The 18,736-nt window shown below is 36.3% G+C and overlaps 1 protein-coding gene across 5 annotated transcripts in view; it reads left to right on the top strand.

Annotated features, from left to right (window-relative positions):
* Positions 1-18,736, top strand: part of AMN1 (antagonist of mitotic exit network 1 homolog) — a 50,168-nt gene that overhangs the window by 21,112 nt on the left and 10,320 nt on the right. For all 5 annotated transcript variants that reach the window (XM_081059821.1, XM_081059822.1, XM_081059824.1 and 2 more), the window contains 4 exons: positions 4,724-4,868; positions 6,464-6,681; positions 6,996-7,052; positions 13,027-13,138. In XM_081059821.1, the coding sequence (XP_080915947.1) occupies positions 4,724-4,868; positions 6,464-6,681; positions 6,996-7,052; positions 13,027-13,138 (532 nt within the window). The remainder of the gene's footprint in view (positions 1-4,723; positions 4,869-6,463; positions 6,682-6,995; positions 7,053-13,026; positions 13,139-18,736) is intronic.

Raw genomic sequence — 18,736 nt, 5'->3', positions numbered from 1 at the left:
TATGATGACTTTAATGTCTTCTGCATTGATGACTATTATGATCATCTAATCTATGGGGGACATGAATCCCTGCCTCAGAAATAGGACTTAATACTTCCCCCAGAGTCTGGGTTGAACAGCCTAATTATATGCTTTCACTTGAGGGCACTGGGTATTTCTTCTTATGCGGGACCCAAATATATGTCACCCTGCCAACACAATGGTAAAATGGATATGGTATTGTTATGTTAATACCTGATGCTGTAACCAGAAAGACTCTCCTATCCTCTATCATTATCCCCAATCCATGCCCGTTTGTGTATAAGCTTCAAAACAAACCAAACAGAATTGGGATTTCAGGTCATGGTTTTTTCAGTCTGCTTTCCACCTGAAACCCCATAATAGATAAGCAAGGTTTTGGATATGCCTTCGCTAGAGCTTTCCTTCCTTGGCTTGGAGTAGCTGAATTAGAAAAGTCTATCAGAAATCTTTTCTGTTCTTGTAGCATAATCATAGAATGCTACTGTAACTGCCCTTGAAGAACAAGAAATGACTGACAGTCTGGCTGAGATAGTAGTACAAATCCAGAGCTCTAGATGTGTTAGCCACCCAACAAAGCGTACTCATGTGCTATTGGGAGAGGAATGCTGTTTCTATGTCAACATCTCAGGTAAACTGATACAACAGTTTGAGGTTCTGAAATAAAATATAAAATCCTTGAATAGGCAGAACATAATCCTATAAATTGGGATTCGATAAGACTTATTTAGCTGACTGCCTACAGGAATAGGAACCTGGCTTTGACGTATATTACAGGCTGTGATCTTCTTGGTTTTTGTGATTATACTATCTGGCACCTTAATTAGCTGTCTTGCCAGGTACTTTGACCAACAACTAATAGCCACTACCAGACTAATGGTAGCCCAGTGCCCAGATGTTACAGTGAGTAAATGCGACTGAGACCACCTCTACAAAAGAACTTTTGATCTGAGGAATATGTGACTTAACTCTGCTTCCGACCAGCCTCCTTGTTGCTCAAGTGTTGCCATAAACTCTCCTATTATACACTCAGAAAACTGCTTTCTCTCCTGTGTGGGACATGGCATACCAGCAGTGAGCCTGCCTGGTGATGGGGATCAAGGTTGCTTTTTCATTGATGGTCCAGGGATGCTTCCTAAGGATTGATCATCAGAGCTTTCTAAGGAAATAATCTTGATCAAAACGGGGAACTCTGAAAGAAAAACAGCAAAATGGAGTTGATACTGTCAAGAGAGCCATCTACAATAGAGGCAGAAGGCGTCTAGGAAGCTGAGGTAACACACCCCCTCCATGTGAAACTGAACTTTTGAACTGGACTAAACCACAATGGCAACATCTTGATACAGTTCCTGGAATTGGCTCTGTATCACTGAACTTTCTATTAAGAAATACATTTTTCACTTAGCTGTAGACATAAGCAACACTCATGTGTAGCACAGTGTAAGTCGGCTTGCCAACACCAGTCACAGCTCTTTCAAAACAACTTGTGTGACCCCTTTGGAAGCCCCTTTTTTTCTGTCTTTATAAACTCCTGTCTCTTTTCCCCTTGGAACAGACTTGGGTTTCTACCCAAGTTTGTAGCTCCAGAATTATAAGGACTGCCAATAAAGCTTCTGTTAGCAGTTCTTGGTCAAAATTAATTGACACCAAAGTTAGAAACCAAGAAGAAAAAAGATTGGTGTATTTGATTACATCAAAACGAGCTGCTTTTTGGCAAGAAGAAAAAGAAAGAAGCAAAGTCAAGTAGCAAACCAGGAAAAATATTTGTAATACGTATGAAATTCTACAGATTTTTTCTCTTGACAATTTGAAGAATCTCCACAAACCAATAAGAAAAATCAAAACAAATACTAAAATAGAAGAATCAAGAAATACTCAAAGGAATATCATGGAAATTAGCAGCTGGGGAGGCAAACCCAGTCCCTTCTCCAAGCTGGATCCCAAGGTGAAAGCAGCCTTTACAAGAGCTTACAATAAGGAAGTCCACCTTACTCCATATTCACTTCAGGCAGTAAAGACATCCAGACACAGCACAGGCCCATCATTGAATTCTGAATATAACGAAGAATTAAATGAAGATGACTCTCAATCTGATGAGAAAGATCAAGACGCTATGGAAACCGATGCTATGATCAAGAAAAAGACAAAATCTTCAAAGCCTTCAAAATCCGAAAAAGATAAGGAGTCCAGAAAAGGAAAAGGAAAAAGTTCAAAGAAATGAAATCATTTTTCAGTACTGACACTCACTTTCTACTCACCCTGCTGACCAGTCTAGCTGGTCTTGAGAATGCTTTGTTTTTTCCAAAGGAACCATATTTTAGCATAATGGGGCGACCGAGTGTTCCCATTATAAATAAATGGCGGTACAGCTAGAAGGATGTAACCAGTAGGCTAATGTACACCTCTTATAGAGGTTGATAGGACTGCTTGAGTCCTCCACTGTCCCCCGTCAATCTAATCAGATGGTGCTTCAAAAGACTGTATAATCAGACCTAGAAACTAACTACATGTGGGCTTTGGAATCAAATTTTATTTAACAATAATATGCCTGAGAACAGTAGTATTAAGGCAACTTTTGTAAGCTTAACAGTTTATCCTAATGGCCTTTATAGGACCAATAACTGATTTTTTTTTAAAGGTAGTTACTATTATGTGGTGAAATTTTGTAAATAAATCATATACAAAAGTCACCACCTAGAACTGGGTATTCTTTGTACATTGTCAAATATCTTGAAAATATAAATTAGGAATAAAAATGTTCTACATATAAAAAAAAAAAAAAAAGAAATACTCAAAGGAAAGAAACATAAATCACCAATAACGTATAAAGGGACATTTAACCTCATTAGAAATAAAAGTCATAGTTTGTCCTTTAGTTTGGCAGAGACTTAAAAAAAAATCAGTATTGGTAGTAGTGTGGGGAGTCGTCACTTTTATTCACTGCTGATGAGAATGGAAATTGATAAACCTTTTAGGAGGACAATTTGGCATTAACTGTCAAAAGTCCTAAAATTTTGTATAACATTGGTTCAGCAATTTTACTTCTGGTATTTTTTTCCAGTTTTATAGAGATATATTTGACGTATAACATTGTATAAGTTTAAATTGTAAAACACACGTGATGTTTTGATACATGTATAGTGAAGTGATTAGCACAATAGGGTTAGTTAGCATCTCCATCACTTCATGTAATTACTATTTATACTGGTATTAACCTCAAGAAAATAATTCAGGAAAGTACAAAAGTATAAGTATGCTCATCGTAATGTCATTTATGATAATAGAAATACTTGACAGTTATATATAGCATATAATAAGTGAGGCACCTTTATTTCTCACAAAATATTATCCCCATTTTAATAATGAGGATAGTGAGGCACAAAAAAGAAAAAGATCTTGATGACACTCAAGCTTCAAAGTCAGGCCTCTGCCTCCAGAATACTTGTTTTTAATCACTATACTATATTGCCTCCTAAATCAGCCTAAATGTTCAACTTAAATGTTTGCCAGTGTAGTACGCATTTAATAAGTTATGGTGCATGCATAAAATGGAATAGTATGCAACCACAATTATTTTTGTAAAAAGTGCTTATCTGACAAGTATATATGATCTGATCCCTTTTCAAAGGGTTTTTTTTTAAAACCTCAAAAAACTTCAAAACTAATGTTTTTCTTTGCGTGTTGGTATTACGGATAATTTTAGTTATAATAGTTAAAAGCGTATGGCCTTTGGAATTAAAAAGACCTGGTTTCTGATCCTAGTTCTGCTCCTTTTTTGGTGGTGTACTTTGTGTTGCTGTTTAAGCTCTGGGTGCCTCAATCCCTCATTTATAAAATGGCAATGACCAATCTCTCAGGACTACGTGGATGAGAGAGAGAGGGAGGGAGGGAAGAAGGGAGAGAGGGAGGGAGGGAGGGAGGGAGGAAGGGAGGAAGAGGGAGAGGGAGAGGGGTGGAGAGAGAGAGAAAGAATATTAAATGATATAATGTACATTAACACTTAATACCTTTCAGGGTTAAGTGCCCAATAAATAGAAATCATTATTTTTATCATTTTTCTGTTTGAATGTTTTGCAATAATAATAGAGTTTTACTTTTATATTCAGAAAAGTCAAGCCATTTCTATTTTGGAAAAAAATAAGTAAAAGAAAAGAAAAATACCCCCAGAAAGAACTCAGAAGGCTTTGAAATTGATCTGGTATTTGTTGCCCTCAAGTAAAGATTCAGTAATACTGTTTGTTTGTACCAGCTCCCCAAAATAAGAATAAAGGAGGTAAATGCTCTAGATAAGCAATACTAGTATCTTAAAAGCATTTGTTGTATAAGAGATTAAAGACTCATTCCTGCTGAGCAAAGATGCACGTAGCTAGAATCTTTAATAGTAAACAGAACTACTGGAAGAGGATAAGCTCCCCCACCACCTTGATTCTGCTTCTGAGGTCTCAGTCTATACCAGCCATTTGTTCTCAACAGTGCTATGTGTTCCAGTAAAGACTTTGGGGGCAGTAAAAGCTGCTCCTCCAGGTGGAAGTAGCTTGGCTTTTTCCTGCCTTATGTGTCATTCTCCACACAGACATGTTTCTGTGTTCTTTGCTGCATTTTCCATCCACCATTTGTCTGTTATGACCACCAAAACACTGAATGTGGAATAAACACTTATATTTATAAGGAAAATTAATTTTTGAAAATCGTGTATGTATTACAGATTTTACATCCTGAAGTCCAAACTCTAGATCTACGGAGCTGTGATATTTCAGATACCGCTCTCCTGCACCTGTGTAACTGCAGAAAACTCAAGAAATTAAATTTAAATTCCTCAAAAGAAAACAGAATTTCCATAACTACAAAAGGTATGTTTAATCCTGAATGAATTGGTAGATTACTATTCACCATCTGATATAATTTTGGAGCAAAAAAGGGGAAAATATGGCAAAAGAGAATATGAAGATATCAAAGAAATAGAAACTGTATCAGTAAAAATAAAATAAAGAATCTAAATTAGAATTCTTGCTTATAAACGGTTGGAAGTTAAGAAATACACTGGGTAGGTCAGTACCTTGTAGTTTAAACATTTAAAATAAGCATGGATGGATACCTCTGTATTTTAAATGTTTTGCCTTTTATAATGCAACAAGAAATGACCAGTTCATACTTTGTTAAGGCTTTTTTGATGCACTGTTGCGACAGAAAATTAAATGATCAGATTAAACTTTCTATCAGTGTGTACAATTCATAGGTTTTTATAGCCAGACAATTGCATTTTTCAGTGTCACTATTATGTGAATTAGTGAATTTTCACCTTTTTTTTTCAAAATAGGGTTTCTTATTTTTTGTGTTTACCTTTTTCTTCAGTATAAGAAAGAGGGACTTACTTAACTAAATTTCTGGAAAGTTTTGGGAGTAGCTGGCTATATTTTGCAGTCATCTTGGTTAGCAAGTTAGGATATTTATGATACTGCAAAGAAGCATAAGTTGTGTTGTTTTTTTTTTGACCCCTGCCAGGCCCTCTTCCCTGCCTTCCCTCCCCTCCACCCCCAGCCTCCACTCCACTTTGGTCCTCACACCAAGATGCTTAAGTTTTTAGATGTTTACACAAATAATGACTCACTAAAAAGAACCATCATGCTGGACAATAATGAGTAAAATAAAAGTTCTTTCTTAAGATATGGAAAGCAAGAAAAACGACCTACACATAAATTTACCATCTTCCCTTTTGTGTATTTTGCCCATAAAATTATCTTTTCACAACGCTATAATGTTTGTCCATGACTGAGGGGCCCTGGATCACCTAAGCATTCTTTTATTTAATTGGCACATTATCACGTACCAGTCTCCAATGTGCATTTGCCTCAGTTTAATTGGATTTAAGGACTTCCCTTTTCTTGACCTGCAGTAAGATTGATCCAGGGTAACAGAGAAGGACCATGGTCTTAAGAAAAGGGCAGAGTCGAAGGGGGAATAGACAGTGTATAGACACAGGTATGATTCCTAAGGATAAACATGGAAACAATTACTTAAAACATTTGGGCAATTTAACTTGGCTTTCTCTTCAGAGTCCACAAGAAAATTAACTTTATTATTTTAAAACATTTTGTTGTGACAAAGGAGAATCATTTACTAGTAAGTTACCTAATTTGATTCTGAATGATTCAGCTACTTCCTAAAAGCAAATCTGCTCTCTATCTACAAACAATAATGGCTCACCGTTAATTGCAGATATTCTGGAGACTATACTACAGACTGTGTAGAGAATTCCTGAAACATTCCAAAGGATTATAAATAATGATAGCATCACTGGAAAATAAGCATATCTTCAGAGATGGACTAGTTCGAAAAAGGCTATCATGGAAGGGGATGTATCTGGTCATTGCTAAAAAGCAAATCAGTCACATTTCTCATATATGTACATATATACCTCATTGATACATAATTGTGTTTTCCCCAGGAATAAAAGCTGTGGCTTCATCTTGTTCCTATCTGCATGAAGCTTCGTTGAAAAGATGTTGCAACCTCACTGATGAAGGAGTCCTTGCTCTCGCCCGCAATTGCAGGCTGCTCAAGATCATTGATTTAGGTGGCTGCTTAGGGATTACTGATGTGTCCTTACATGCATTAGGAGAAAACTGCTTATTTTTGCAGTCTGTTGATTTTTCAGCTACTCAGGTAAATGAAATACAGATTTGAAATACGGAGACTGTGTTTGCCCAATGTATTTCCAATGACTCATTAGAAGAACATAATTATTTTTGTTGTTGTGAAATTGTTGACCATTTCATGCTTTGGTAGTTAGTAATTGCAATATAATTTGGCACATTCTGCTCAATTATTTTATGTAAGGGTGGAAGGTATGTGCGGCTAAAATACATATTTGCTGAATGGGAGGCAATAAAACTATATCTAAATGAGTAATGATTTTTAGAAAATGTTACTTCCATCATCTCCATTTACGTGCTGTGTTGCTTTTTCTTTTTGCTTAGGTATCTGACAATGGAGTGGTTGCACTTGTTAGTGGACCTTGTGCCAAGAAATTAGAGGTAATTTTAAAATATCTATAAAGATGTTGTTAACTGAATTTCTATATTATATCCTCAGAATTATTTTTTTAGACCTAGCAGACAACCAATGCCTTATTATCAATTAGGTATTTTCATGGACTTTTTTTTTGTTTTTGGTCTCTACCTCTTTATTTCCAGAGTAAAGAAAAATTGATAAAGAAGGAGATAAAGTATGCTTTAAAATAAAAATCCATCTTCCTTCCAATGAAAGTTCTTATTTTCCAAAAGTTTTAGCTTGTAACACATTTAAGGATAACCTTATTTTGGATGAAGATTGTGAAAAGTTGTCAGTGTAAAGCAGTGTTCTTTAGAATTTTCATGTCTAACTGATAGGTCTAGTTATTCTCTTGCCGTTATATTTTTCTGGATCCATGAAGTGATCCAGAAAAGGCTACTACCGTGACATAAAAGATATTTTGAGCTGAAGATGTTTGAAAATCAACCCATGCAAAAGGAGACTTTGTCTGAACCCCGCCAGCAAAAGGAGACTTTGTCTGAACCCCCCCAGCCACCAGCCTAAAAGCAAAGCCTTCCAAAAGGGTTCACCTGCCATCAAACCCCTTTCAAAGAAGATTTCCCAACCAGTGAAGGTCACTCCTATCACTGGAGGAGTCAGATGAGAACTTGCATAAACAAACATTGTCACGAGACTATCATGCCTCCCATCTACTTTTTTAATGTCATTTGTTTTTCTGTAAGTGTCCTTTCTCTGCCTCCGTTTCCTCTATTAAGATATAAGATATAAACTTTAAATTCTAGCCATTTTTTTGGAGCCACTTTCTCTGTGAGCGCAAACGTGAGTAAACTTTTTTTTTCTTGCTAATGTGTTTTTTGCCAGTTTAATTTGCAGACTTCCAAAGATAGAACCTAAGAGGATAGAGGAAAGGTTATTTTTTCCCCAATAGCCACATTGTACAGCCAGTTAAAAAGACCTTAAATTAGTATTCAGCTTTTGGATTCAGTGACTGATGTGATACCTATAATAACTTTTTTCTAGATATATTAAGAAGCCTCTTAGCCTAGGATTTGGGGTTCTTCCTTTCCCAGTTTATAGTGGGTTTCTTTTTTTTTTTAACTCTTATTTAATATAGCTGTGCTTGTCAACAATAAGCCACATCAAATCCTTTTTGGAAGTAAGCAGACTATAAATGAATTATAAATGTTAGTAACTAAGTTAGTAACTCAGTTAGTAACTAACTAAGGTGGGCCATGGCAGGAAGTCACATCTAGCCTGTGGCTTCCTTAACAAAGGTCAGCCTTCACCTTAAGTGAGCCTGTTTATTGTCTTTTTGCATCTAGGATAATATGCCCTTGGAATGTCAGTAATCCCTTTTGCCTGACCCGAACAGGAAACTACAGAATCCCTCATTATTATTATTATTCCCCTGATTACCATCTCTGTGCTGCAAAAAGTAAACTATTAACTATCCTGTACCCACCTATGTGAAAGAAGTACCTGTCTTCCGTTTACTTTTATATCCAATCCTAGAGATGTCCCTGCTTTGCTTTCTCCCACCCCCTTAATCTACCACCAGTGTATTTCCTGTAACCCTCCTCCTTTGATTCTACATATAAAATAAGCTGCAAACCTCCATTTTGCGGAGCATTTTCTCAATCCGTTGAGATTTTGCTTCCCTACAGTTGTCATCAGTTTGGCTCAAATAAACTCCTATAAGCTTTCTCTTAGGCTGGATGTTTTCTCGTCAACGTAACTATTGCAATAGAATGCCAGTACCATGTTTTTGCCAAATATTTCTTTTTGACTTATTGCCCAAAGAGATTATTTTTTTGTGATATTTATATATATCTGCATCCTACTTATATGTATGTGTGTATAAAATAGCATATATATATTTTTTAAAATCTGTTAATGAAGAAATGACCTTGTTTTTCTTATACCGAGTCCCAAATTCCAAATCACATGCAAATGTAGGGGCAATAAACTCTGCCATTATTTTTACTATTTTAAATACTACCATTTGTTGAGCACTTACTGTATTCTAGCCTCTATGCTACTACCTTACATTCATTAGGTTATTTAATTCTTAGAACAGCATTATCCTATAGTCACCATCATTTTTAATAAAGTTCTCAAACTGTTAACCCAGTGTATCACTTTCTAATTAAACCACCAGGAAATTTGTTGTCATGCAGTGATAGGAAATATACTTAACATATTTACTTTACCATTATGAAATTGGAGCACCAACCTAAGCAGACTTAGGAAAAAATCCAGTAGCCAATGTTGACGAAAAACATCCAGCCTAAGAGAAAGCTTATAAGAGTTTATTTGAGCCAAACAGATGACTATTGCCGGAAAGCAAAATCTCAAAAGATTGAGAAAATGCTTCTCAGAATGGCGGTTTGCAGTTTATTTTATACATAGAATCAAAGGAGGAGGATTACAAGAAATCCATTGGTGGTAGATTGCTGGGGTGGGAGAAAGCAAAGCAGGGAAATCTCTGGGATTGGATAAAAGTAAATTGGAGAGACAGGTACTGTACTTTCACACAGGAGGGTATAGGATAGTTAATATAGAGATGTTAATCAAGGGACAAGAATAATAATGAGGGATTCTGTCCTTTACTGCTCAGGTCTGGAAAAAAGGATTACTGACATTCCAAGGATGCCATTTTAGGTGCAAAAAGACAATAGATAGGCTCACTTAAGGTGAAGACTGACTTTATGAAGGAAGCTTCAGGCTAAAAATGTGACTTCTGGCCATGGCTCAACTTAGTTATGATTTTTTTTTTCTATATGTTCATGCCATCTTATGTGGTTATTTTTAGTCTCCTGAGCTTGTCAGGTTTAACCTGTGGCCCCTTTTCCATCCTTTCAGTAAGTGTTGATGACTGTAGTATCCTTTCATTGAATTTTTCATCAAAGCTTATTTCTGTTAAGTGCCAAAACATTTTCATGGAAATCTTTCTAAAATTTGTTAGAACTTCATTCCTTCCTTCAACAAAGTACATAGAGTGAATATATTTTAACCTCTGGCTCAGAGCATCTTTGTGACAATTTCTAACTGAAATTGGAATACAAAGTTTTCCGTCTTTTTAACTGATTCTTCTCTTGTGGGTGATATGTATGCCTACCTTTTATTAGATGCCCTGTTTTAATCTGTTGCTTTTAATTTGTTCTATGCTGTTATTTATGACTTGAAAATAAATTTGATTAAAAGTTTAAGCACATCTTCTAAGACTGACAAATACTTAGTACCGATTTATGTTATGGCGTTTATTGACTGTTATGATTGTTTCTGAAATCTCTGTTGATCTGAGTTCGCAGTGAACGGGAACCATTTTGTTCATCATTTTACCCCCAGGTTTTACAGCAGTTGTAGACACATGTACCTCAATAAATGTTCTCATATTCTTACATTAGTCATTGTATAATTTTCTATAATCTTCATGATTAAAAGTTTAATAATACCTGCAATGTTGTAGGCACTGGTATATCAGAACAAAATATGTCCATATGATTCTTTAATAATTTTACTGTTGTTGGTAATTCAGATTATTTACAGTTTTTAGCTTGGAGAAATAATCACGTTGGAGCATATCACATATCATTTTTTTCTTCTATTGCTATAACAAACTCCTAAAAATGGAACAAGTGGATCCATAGATACGAATAATTTTTTAGTAGTCCTAAATTCATGTTGCTAAATTATTCCCATTAATATTATATTGTAAATTCACAACTTTTGCTGGGATGCCAGTTTGCCAGAATTGAGTATTTTCATTCTTTTTTTTTTTATGCCTTAATTTAATATATTTTAAATGGAACCTGATGTTACGGAGCGAGTCCCCAAGAAATGACCACGGAGCCGAATTGGACAAATTAACAAGGCCTTTATTACAGATTCGAATCTGGGCTCAAGCCTCCACTGACATAGCAGTGAGCGAGAGCCCTGAGCACTGTTTCCCATCCCTTTTTATGTGTCTTGGAGACAAAAAGGGGTGCTGTGTGTTTTTTTTTAAGGGGCTGTTCTCAGGGGTAGATTTCCTTAAGGGGATGTTCCCAGGGGTAAGGGGATGTTCCCAGGGGTAGGTTTTCCTTAAGGGGATGTTCTGCTTATCTTTGCTGCAGCAACAGGATATCCAGTTTTGGGGTAAGCTTAACTGGGTACATGTTTTTAACGGAAGATATGTGCGGGTGGCCGAAAATTTCCCACAGCACTTTTGCTCTGACCTGCTTATCTTCCATTGTTAGGTAGCTTGCCTAAGCTGAATTGAGGCACAGGGTTGTTTTTTTTTTTTTCTTTTCTTGACCTCCTTGTCACACCTGAGTCAAACACTGTTCCTTGCATCTGTTGTTCCCAAATTGTATTTCTTTGTCTGTAGCCTTTGCCAATTTATAGCAGAGGATGCCTTTGTGTTTTTATAACATAGGATACTTTTCGCCTCAGTTTTTATGAAGGAAACTCAGGTTTCCTTTATTTCTAAGATATAATTGATTATAATATATATACCAACTTAATATCAACTTTCAGGAGAAAAGAAATACATCTACCATAAATATACATAAACTATTAGATGAGTCTTACTTCCAGAATTGTTAAAATGTTTTTTCTTTTCTAACCAAAGCAAGTTTGGTTTATTTGAATGCTTTCATTAAATTTACCATTTCAACCATTTTAAATATACAATTCAGTGGAATTAAGTATATTTACATTGTTGTGCAGCCATCACTATTATCCATCTCTAGAACTTTATCATCATCTCAAATTGAAACTCTTTAAAGGGACAAAACCCAAGATTCTACCTGAACCATTTATATTTTCAAAACAGATAAATTATAAGTAAGTCTAGATTGTATTTATGGGTATTCCTTTGTGCGTTGGGGAACCTTACAGATAGATTTGGCTACAGGAAGGTCACATGTTCCATGTGAAACTTTTTATTCATTAAACAGTAACTTCCCATTACTCCCTCACACCCCTAAGCCTCTGGCAACCTCTAGTCTACTTTCAGTCTCTGTGAATTTGCCTATTCTAATCACATTTTGTTTATCCATTTATCCAGTGATATTTGTTTCCATTTTTTTGGCTATTACGAATACTGCTGCTGTGAACATAGGTGTACAAATACTTGTTTGAGTCCCTGTTTTCAATTCTTTTGAGTATATACCTAGAAGTCACATAGCTAGAGCATGTGGTAATTCTATGTTTAATTGTTTAAGAACCACCAAACTGTTCCCACTCAGCTGTACCATTTTACATTCTTACCAGCAATGTAAAATGGTTCCAAATTAGAACATCAAACAAGGGATATGTATTTCAAACATACAGAAAAGTATAGAAAGTAATGTAACAGAGACTTGTGAACAAACCAGTTGAATTTTAACATTTTCTACATTTACTTCAGTTCTTTTTAAATTATATGGCATATCTAAACTCCTTCCTCATTTATCCTGTTTCTTCCTTCAGAGGTAACCACTATTCTAAAGATACCTATGTATCTTTCCTTGCATGTTGAGGTACTTCATCAGTCTGTCTGTCTGTCTGTCTGTCTCTCTCTCTCTCTCTCTCTCTCTCTCTCTTCTTTCTCTCTCTCTATATATGTGTATATATGTATATATGTATATATATACAAGATAACATTTAAATTTTTACGAGTAGTTTTATAATGTGTGTGTTCTTTTACAGTTTCACTTTTTAATGATTTTTAAATTTTTTTTCCAAAATGTTTTTAAAGTTTTCAAGCTTTATTGAGGTATAATTTACATACAGTGAAATTCACATCTGCAGTGCTTTATAGACTGGTTGGACATTTAACTTATAAAGCTGCTATTACTTCCAAATTACTGCAGACTTACATTGGTCTTTTCTAAAGAGTTTTTCTTGCAAGTAGATACTTGGTTCTTTTTGTATCAGAGTATTTCCTACGCATTTTCATACTGTTATTATAGACGTATTTTTTCTTTTGATTATCTTTTGTTTTTTAAATAGGAGATTCACATGGGACATTGTAGAAATCTGACTGATGAGGCTGTAGAAGCCGTCCTTACTTGCTGTCCTCAGATACGTATATTACTGTTCCATGGATGCCCCCTGATAACAGGTAAGTATGATAGACTGCTTGGGTTCAAATCCTTGTTTTATCTTTTAATAACTGTGTGTTCTTGACTAAATTACTTAACTCATTCCATTATTCAGTTTCCTTATCTGTAAGATGGGTATACTGACAGTATCTACCTCATAAACTCGGTCACGATATTGTCTGACAACACTTTATAAGGTGTGTAACACATAGTAGGGGCTCAGTAAATGTTAGTCATGACGGTGGTGGTGGTGGTCGTGATAGGAAGTGCTCAATAAATGTTAGCCATTGTGGGGATGATGACGGTGGCAGTGATAGTGGTCATGATACTAACTAAATATGAGGCTTTATATACATAGTAAAAAAAGTAAACTTTATAATATTACATCTATCTAATATTCTAAATGACCTGTTAACTGTAATCTCATCAATCTTGAGATTCTTCAGAGCCTACTTTATAGCAACCCCCTCATTATTGCATGTATCGCCTATCTGCAGTTCTCTTGATTCAAGAAAATGTGTCTGGAAAATATGTTTAGTGATTAATCTAATTTTTAACCAGGAATTTTAACTCAGAAAGACTGAATACAGGAGATTGGTACATGAATATACTACTTTGGGGGTTGTGAGAAGGCAAACAGAGGCTCTCTCATCATCAAACAAGGCAGAAAATTGCATTCTAATCCTAAATAGTAGGCTATTATAAGGTGGAGGAGACCACAGTATGTGAAATATAATAACAGCAACCTTTGATAATAGATCTTTTCAGAATACCAACTGAAAGTGTGTAAGTCTACCCATTGAGCTATGTGTACATTTAATCAATACATTGAACAAGCAAGTATTGTAATACTTTTAAAGTGACTCTATTTTTTTCACACTGTTTTAATTACAGATCTGCTCTAAAGGGGCTAATTTTTTCCAAAGCCAGATGAAATACCAGACATGTGCCACTGACTTTTCTTATCATTCTCAGATAGTCAAATCTCATCGTTTCATATCACGGAAACCTTCTCATTTCAGTAATTCAAATGACTTAGGCCTATGTAATACTCGAAACAAGTTAAAGCTTTTTGCTCCTCCAGTCAGCTTAGGTTTGCTGTAGGTGGATAGACTGCAGTGGATAAGGGGACATTGTTAGTTTCTCTGTTTTATCATCTCATGCTTCTCTTCCTTCCCCAGCTTACCCACCATGGTTTCTGACCCCACCAGTGTCAGTACATTGTTGAGCTGGGGTGAGCAGGAGGGGAGACAAGAGAAAGAAAAAGTCTTACGTTACCATTACTGCTGTAATCTAGTGTTAGCCCTCTGTGCTCTGAGGGTGAGCTGATCCTGATTCATGCTTTCCCAAAAGTAGGACACTTTTGAGTTTCCTCAGAGCCCACTTCTTACCATCCTCCTCATTATTGCGTGTATCTCCTATCTGCAGTCCTCTTGATTCCAGCAAATATGTTTAGAAAATATGTCACAGTGATTAATCTGATATTTAAACCAGGAGCCTTTTGAGATACGTGATATAATTATTGAGATCACTGGTAACTAAAGAGATATTATTAGTTGGTGAATTCAAGAGAAATGCCTAGCCAGTATGATTCCAGATACCAGGAAAGCTTAGTGCCACTAAACCTTTCCTCATCCACATAATGATTCAAAATACTGAATTTACCAACTCAACTTTAAGATCCTAAAGGACAGTGGTTATGCCATGTAATTCTTTTCTTTTTCTTTTGTCTTCTATCTCTAATACAGTGTTGTATACATATATTCAATTAATTCTAGATTAGAAAAGTAAAATTAGTTATATTTTTCTATACACTATAGCTACGTTAGTGAGACATTAAATTGGAAATTTCAACTAAGGCAACAAAATACAGCAGGTATAAAATTCCAAAGTAAGAGAAATGGCAAAGATGACAATTTTCAAAAGAAATAGGTGAGACCCTATTTCATAACCCTAGAAACCTGTCATCCACAAAGAGGTTTTAAAGGATTGAGACAATGATTATTGAGAAAGGATTTCGGTGAGGACTTCTTTGGCTAGTACTACTGTTTTTGACCTTTTACCTAGAGCCCAATGAGAGGAGCTTCAGTGGAACTACTGGAACCTGATAATGTGCCCTCTGCATAGGAGTGAAGGAAAGGCTGCTGCTGTGTTAAAATTAGCCTGAACTCCCAGAATCTGAGGATGCACAAGTATCCCTCATAGACCAGATGTGGGCATAGTGGAGGGAGAGCCATTCTAGAGCGATGAGGGCAGAGAGGGGATTGGGTGTTTTGCAACTTGAAATGTGGTTGGACATTTTATAATAGGAAAGATTAGAAAGTCGTAATATTACCTAAATGTTCATTCAGAAGCTAGGGAAGAATGATCCCTCAATGAACAGAGACAAAGGGATATCAACACTGTATCTTAATAGCCGTGCTTTTTCAACATATGATTTAAAACACCATTATCAAAAAATGTTATGATATATTTAGAAATATTTTAATCACAAATAAAATGATAATTTTAATTACAAAACTATCTCAGTTAATCAGAAAAACCATTCCCATGTCTGTGGTCAATTAAAGATTACTTCCCTTTCTACAGAAAAAAGCTTTCTAAATATTCTGATTTATTCAGAGTTCATAACACCTGAAAACATAATACAGTACAAAAACCTAAACTGATTCCTAATACTAAGAGATTTACGTAAGCCATTCCCTAATTCAGTAATGTCCAAGTTAATGTATTTAGAAACTTGATCAAATAAAGCTATTTACTGGTAATCTCTCGAGTATCTATGGAATTATTAGATTATTCAATCTTTAATATTCTGTAATACCCTTGATACACATCAGTGAAATTATGAACATATTGTTTATTCTCTTAGCAGTGAAGACCCACCATTTCTTCCCAAGTTTAGGGAATTTTGTGACTGTATATTTCAATCCTTTTGGTATTGCAATGCAAAGAGGGACCATCCAGGCTGTGCCTCACCCTCTTCAACGCAGGATCACTGAGGGAATGATTGCCTACGCCAGACCTCCTTATAAATATGCTCGCAGTATTTGCCAGTGGAAAGGGTCTATTTACATTGCTTATTTAATAGACCTGGAATTTATGAAATCGTGGTGTTGAGACAGTTTTTTCCTGCAAGCACAGCCTAGGGAGTTTTCCGTCCCCCACCTCCTCTGATATCTTATCGGAGCAGTTTCCTGCGAGCACAGCAGTTAGAGGCTTTCCCATCAAAACAGTGTTGAGCGATCACAGCTGTTAGGAACGGACCTCCCGGACACCTCGGCCAGATTTAACCAATCCCTAGCGCCGCAATAGCAATGGTGCGAATACCCCCCCAAACCCGGAGGCCTAACCCTATAAAACAAAGCCCAGACCCCAGTAAGTGCTCAGTCTTTTGAGAATAATCCCGCTGAGCCCGCCGGTGTAATAGAGCTGTGTTCTCCCTGATCTCTGCGTGCTGCCTGAGTCTCTCAGTCTCTGCCGTTCTTCCGCAACAGTGGGGCATGGCAGGCTGGCGAATTCACAGACTCTTTTCTACCTAGATAACTGAGTATATAAAAATAGAGAGTCTCAAAACTGAACCAGCTTCCTCTAAGAACATGATTCACACACATTGTTGAACAGTGTGTTCATCTGAAAGCAAAATGTGTCCCATGTTTTATTCTCTGTAAGAAATAATGTTCTGATGATGTTAACCTATGTGTGCATGTTAAAAGCATGTTTTTCTCCTTCCCTCTAGTATTTTGGTTTTATCTTCTCTCTAAAAGATACATGATAGAAATGTAATTCTAGAAGACTCCTAGATTTTGTATCCTCCTCTGTGTTTCAGAACAAATTCTATTGGTTTTTCTTTCTATTATATCAGTAATGAGATAAAACAACCACTTGCAGTAGTAGTAATTGAGATAATATTTTATGACAGCATTTTTCAAATGCATTCAGGACCCATTTACACTCTTAAAAATTGAGGATTCCAAAGAATTTTTGCTTATGTGGGTTATATTATTAAATTAAAAATTGTGCTCGCTTTGGCAGCACATATACTAAATTAAAAATTGAAGCTGAGAAATTTTTAATAGATTTATTCATTTTTAAAAAATAACTATTACATGGAAAAGAGTTATTTTTATTCAGATCATTATATTTCAGACCACTGTGAATACTCTTTTTTTTTTCTAAAGATTTTATTGTGGAAGGGGAACAGGACTTTATTGTGGAACAGTGTGTACTTCCAGGACTTTTATCTTCCAAGTCAAGTTGTTGTCCTTTCAGTCTTAGTTGTGGAGGGTGCCGTTCAGCTTCAAGTTGTTGTCCTTTCAGTCTTAATTGTGGAGGGCGCAGCTCAGTTTCAGGTCCAGTTGCCGTTGCTAGTTGCAGGGGGCGCAGCCCACCATCCCTTGCAGGAGTCAAACGGGCAACCTTGTGGTTGAGAGGACGAGCTCCAACGGACTGAGCCATCTGGGAGCTCAGCGGCAGCTCAGCTCAAGGTGCCGTGTTCAATCTTAGTTGCAGGGGGCGGAGCCCACCATCCCTTGCGGGACTCAGAGGAGTTGAACTGGCAACCTTGTGGTTGAGAGCCCACTGGCCCATGTGGGAATCGAACCGGCAGCCTTCGGAGTTAGAAGCATGGAGCTCTAACCGCCTGAGCCACCGGGCCGGCCCATGAATACTCTTTTTTGATATTACCCCAAACTCAGCAGGTGGTAATTTCTTTAAGGTTAATTGTAGTGTAGAAGTTGAAAACATCAATGAAATTTTCATACAATTACATTACAATCCATTGGTTTGTCTTGCATTTTGAATGGATCTTTACCCATATATGATTTTGTAACATCATGCCGTGGCAGTTTGGAATATTGGTTCTCTGAGTTATATAGATCTTTCAAATGTCAACATAATTATTTTTTAAAAAATCACATTTGTTAATGTCACCACTGATTTCATCAGAAAGGTACTGGGTAGCTTTCAAGTTCACAGTGGCAACTACAAATTTTCCAAAATTCACTTGAAAGCTAAAATGTAATCATTGGCTACCAACTGTATCGTTTGTTTTCTTTGAAGTGACAGGCGTATTTTACTCTTTTTCAAGAAATAGTCTGCCTAGTATCCAAATCTGAATAACCTTAGGTTGTCAGATGTTCTTTCAGTTACAAAAGGTGTTCCATGTAATTAATGCTGCTTTGGTGGTGATGAACTCCTTCAGCTTTTTCTTGTTTGGAAAGCTTCTTATCTGTCCTTCAATTCTAAATGGTAGAGTATAGAGCATAAGGAATGTAGTCAATAACATTGTAATAACTAGATATGGTGCCAGGTAGGTACTAGATTTATCAGGATGATAGATAGGAATGGGGTTGAGGGGAGGGTGAAAAAGGTGAAGGCATTAAGAAATACAAAGTAAGAGTTAATACAGTAGGGGAAATATAATCAACAATGTTGTAAAGACCATGTAAGGTGCCAGATGGGCACTGGGCTTATCAGGGGGATCACTTTATAGACTGTGTAGATGGCTGATCACTGCGCTGTACACGTGAAGCTGAAGTAGAATAATATTGAATGTCAACTATAACTAAATATATAGGTATATATAGTCACGGGATGTGGAGTACAACATAGGGAAG

This window comes from Rhinolophus hipposideros (assembly GCF_964194185.1).
Source record: "Rhinolophus hipposideros genome assembly, chromosome: 9".
In the NCBI taxonomy this organism is placed as follows: Eukaryota; Metazoa; Chordata; class Mammalia; order Chiroptera; family Rhinolophidae; genus Rhinolophus; species Rhinolophus hipposideros.
Note: the sequence above shows the minus strand (reverse complement) of the source record. Positions and strands in the feature narration are given on the sequence as shown.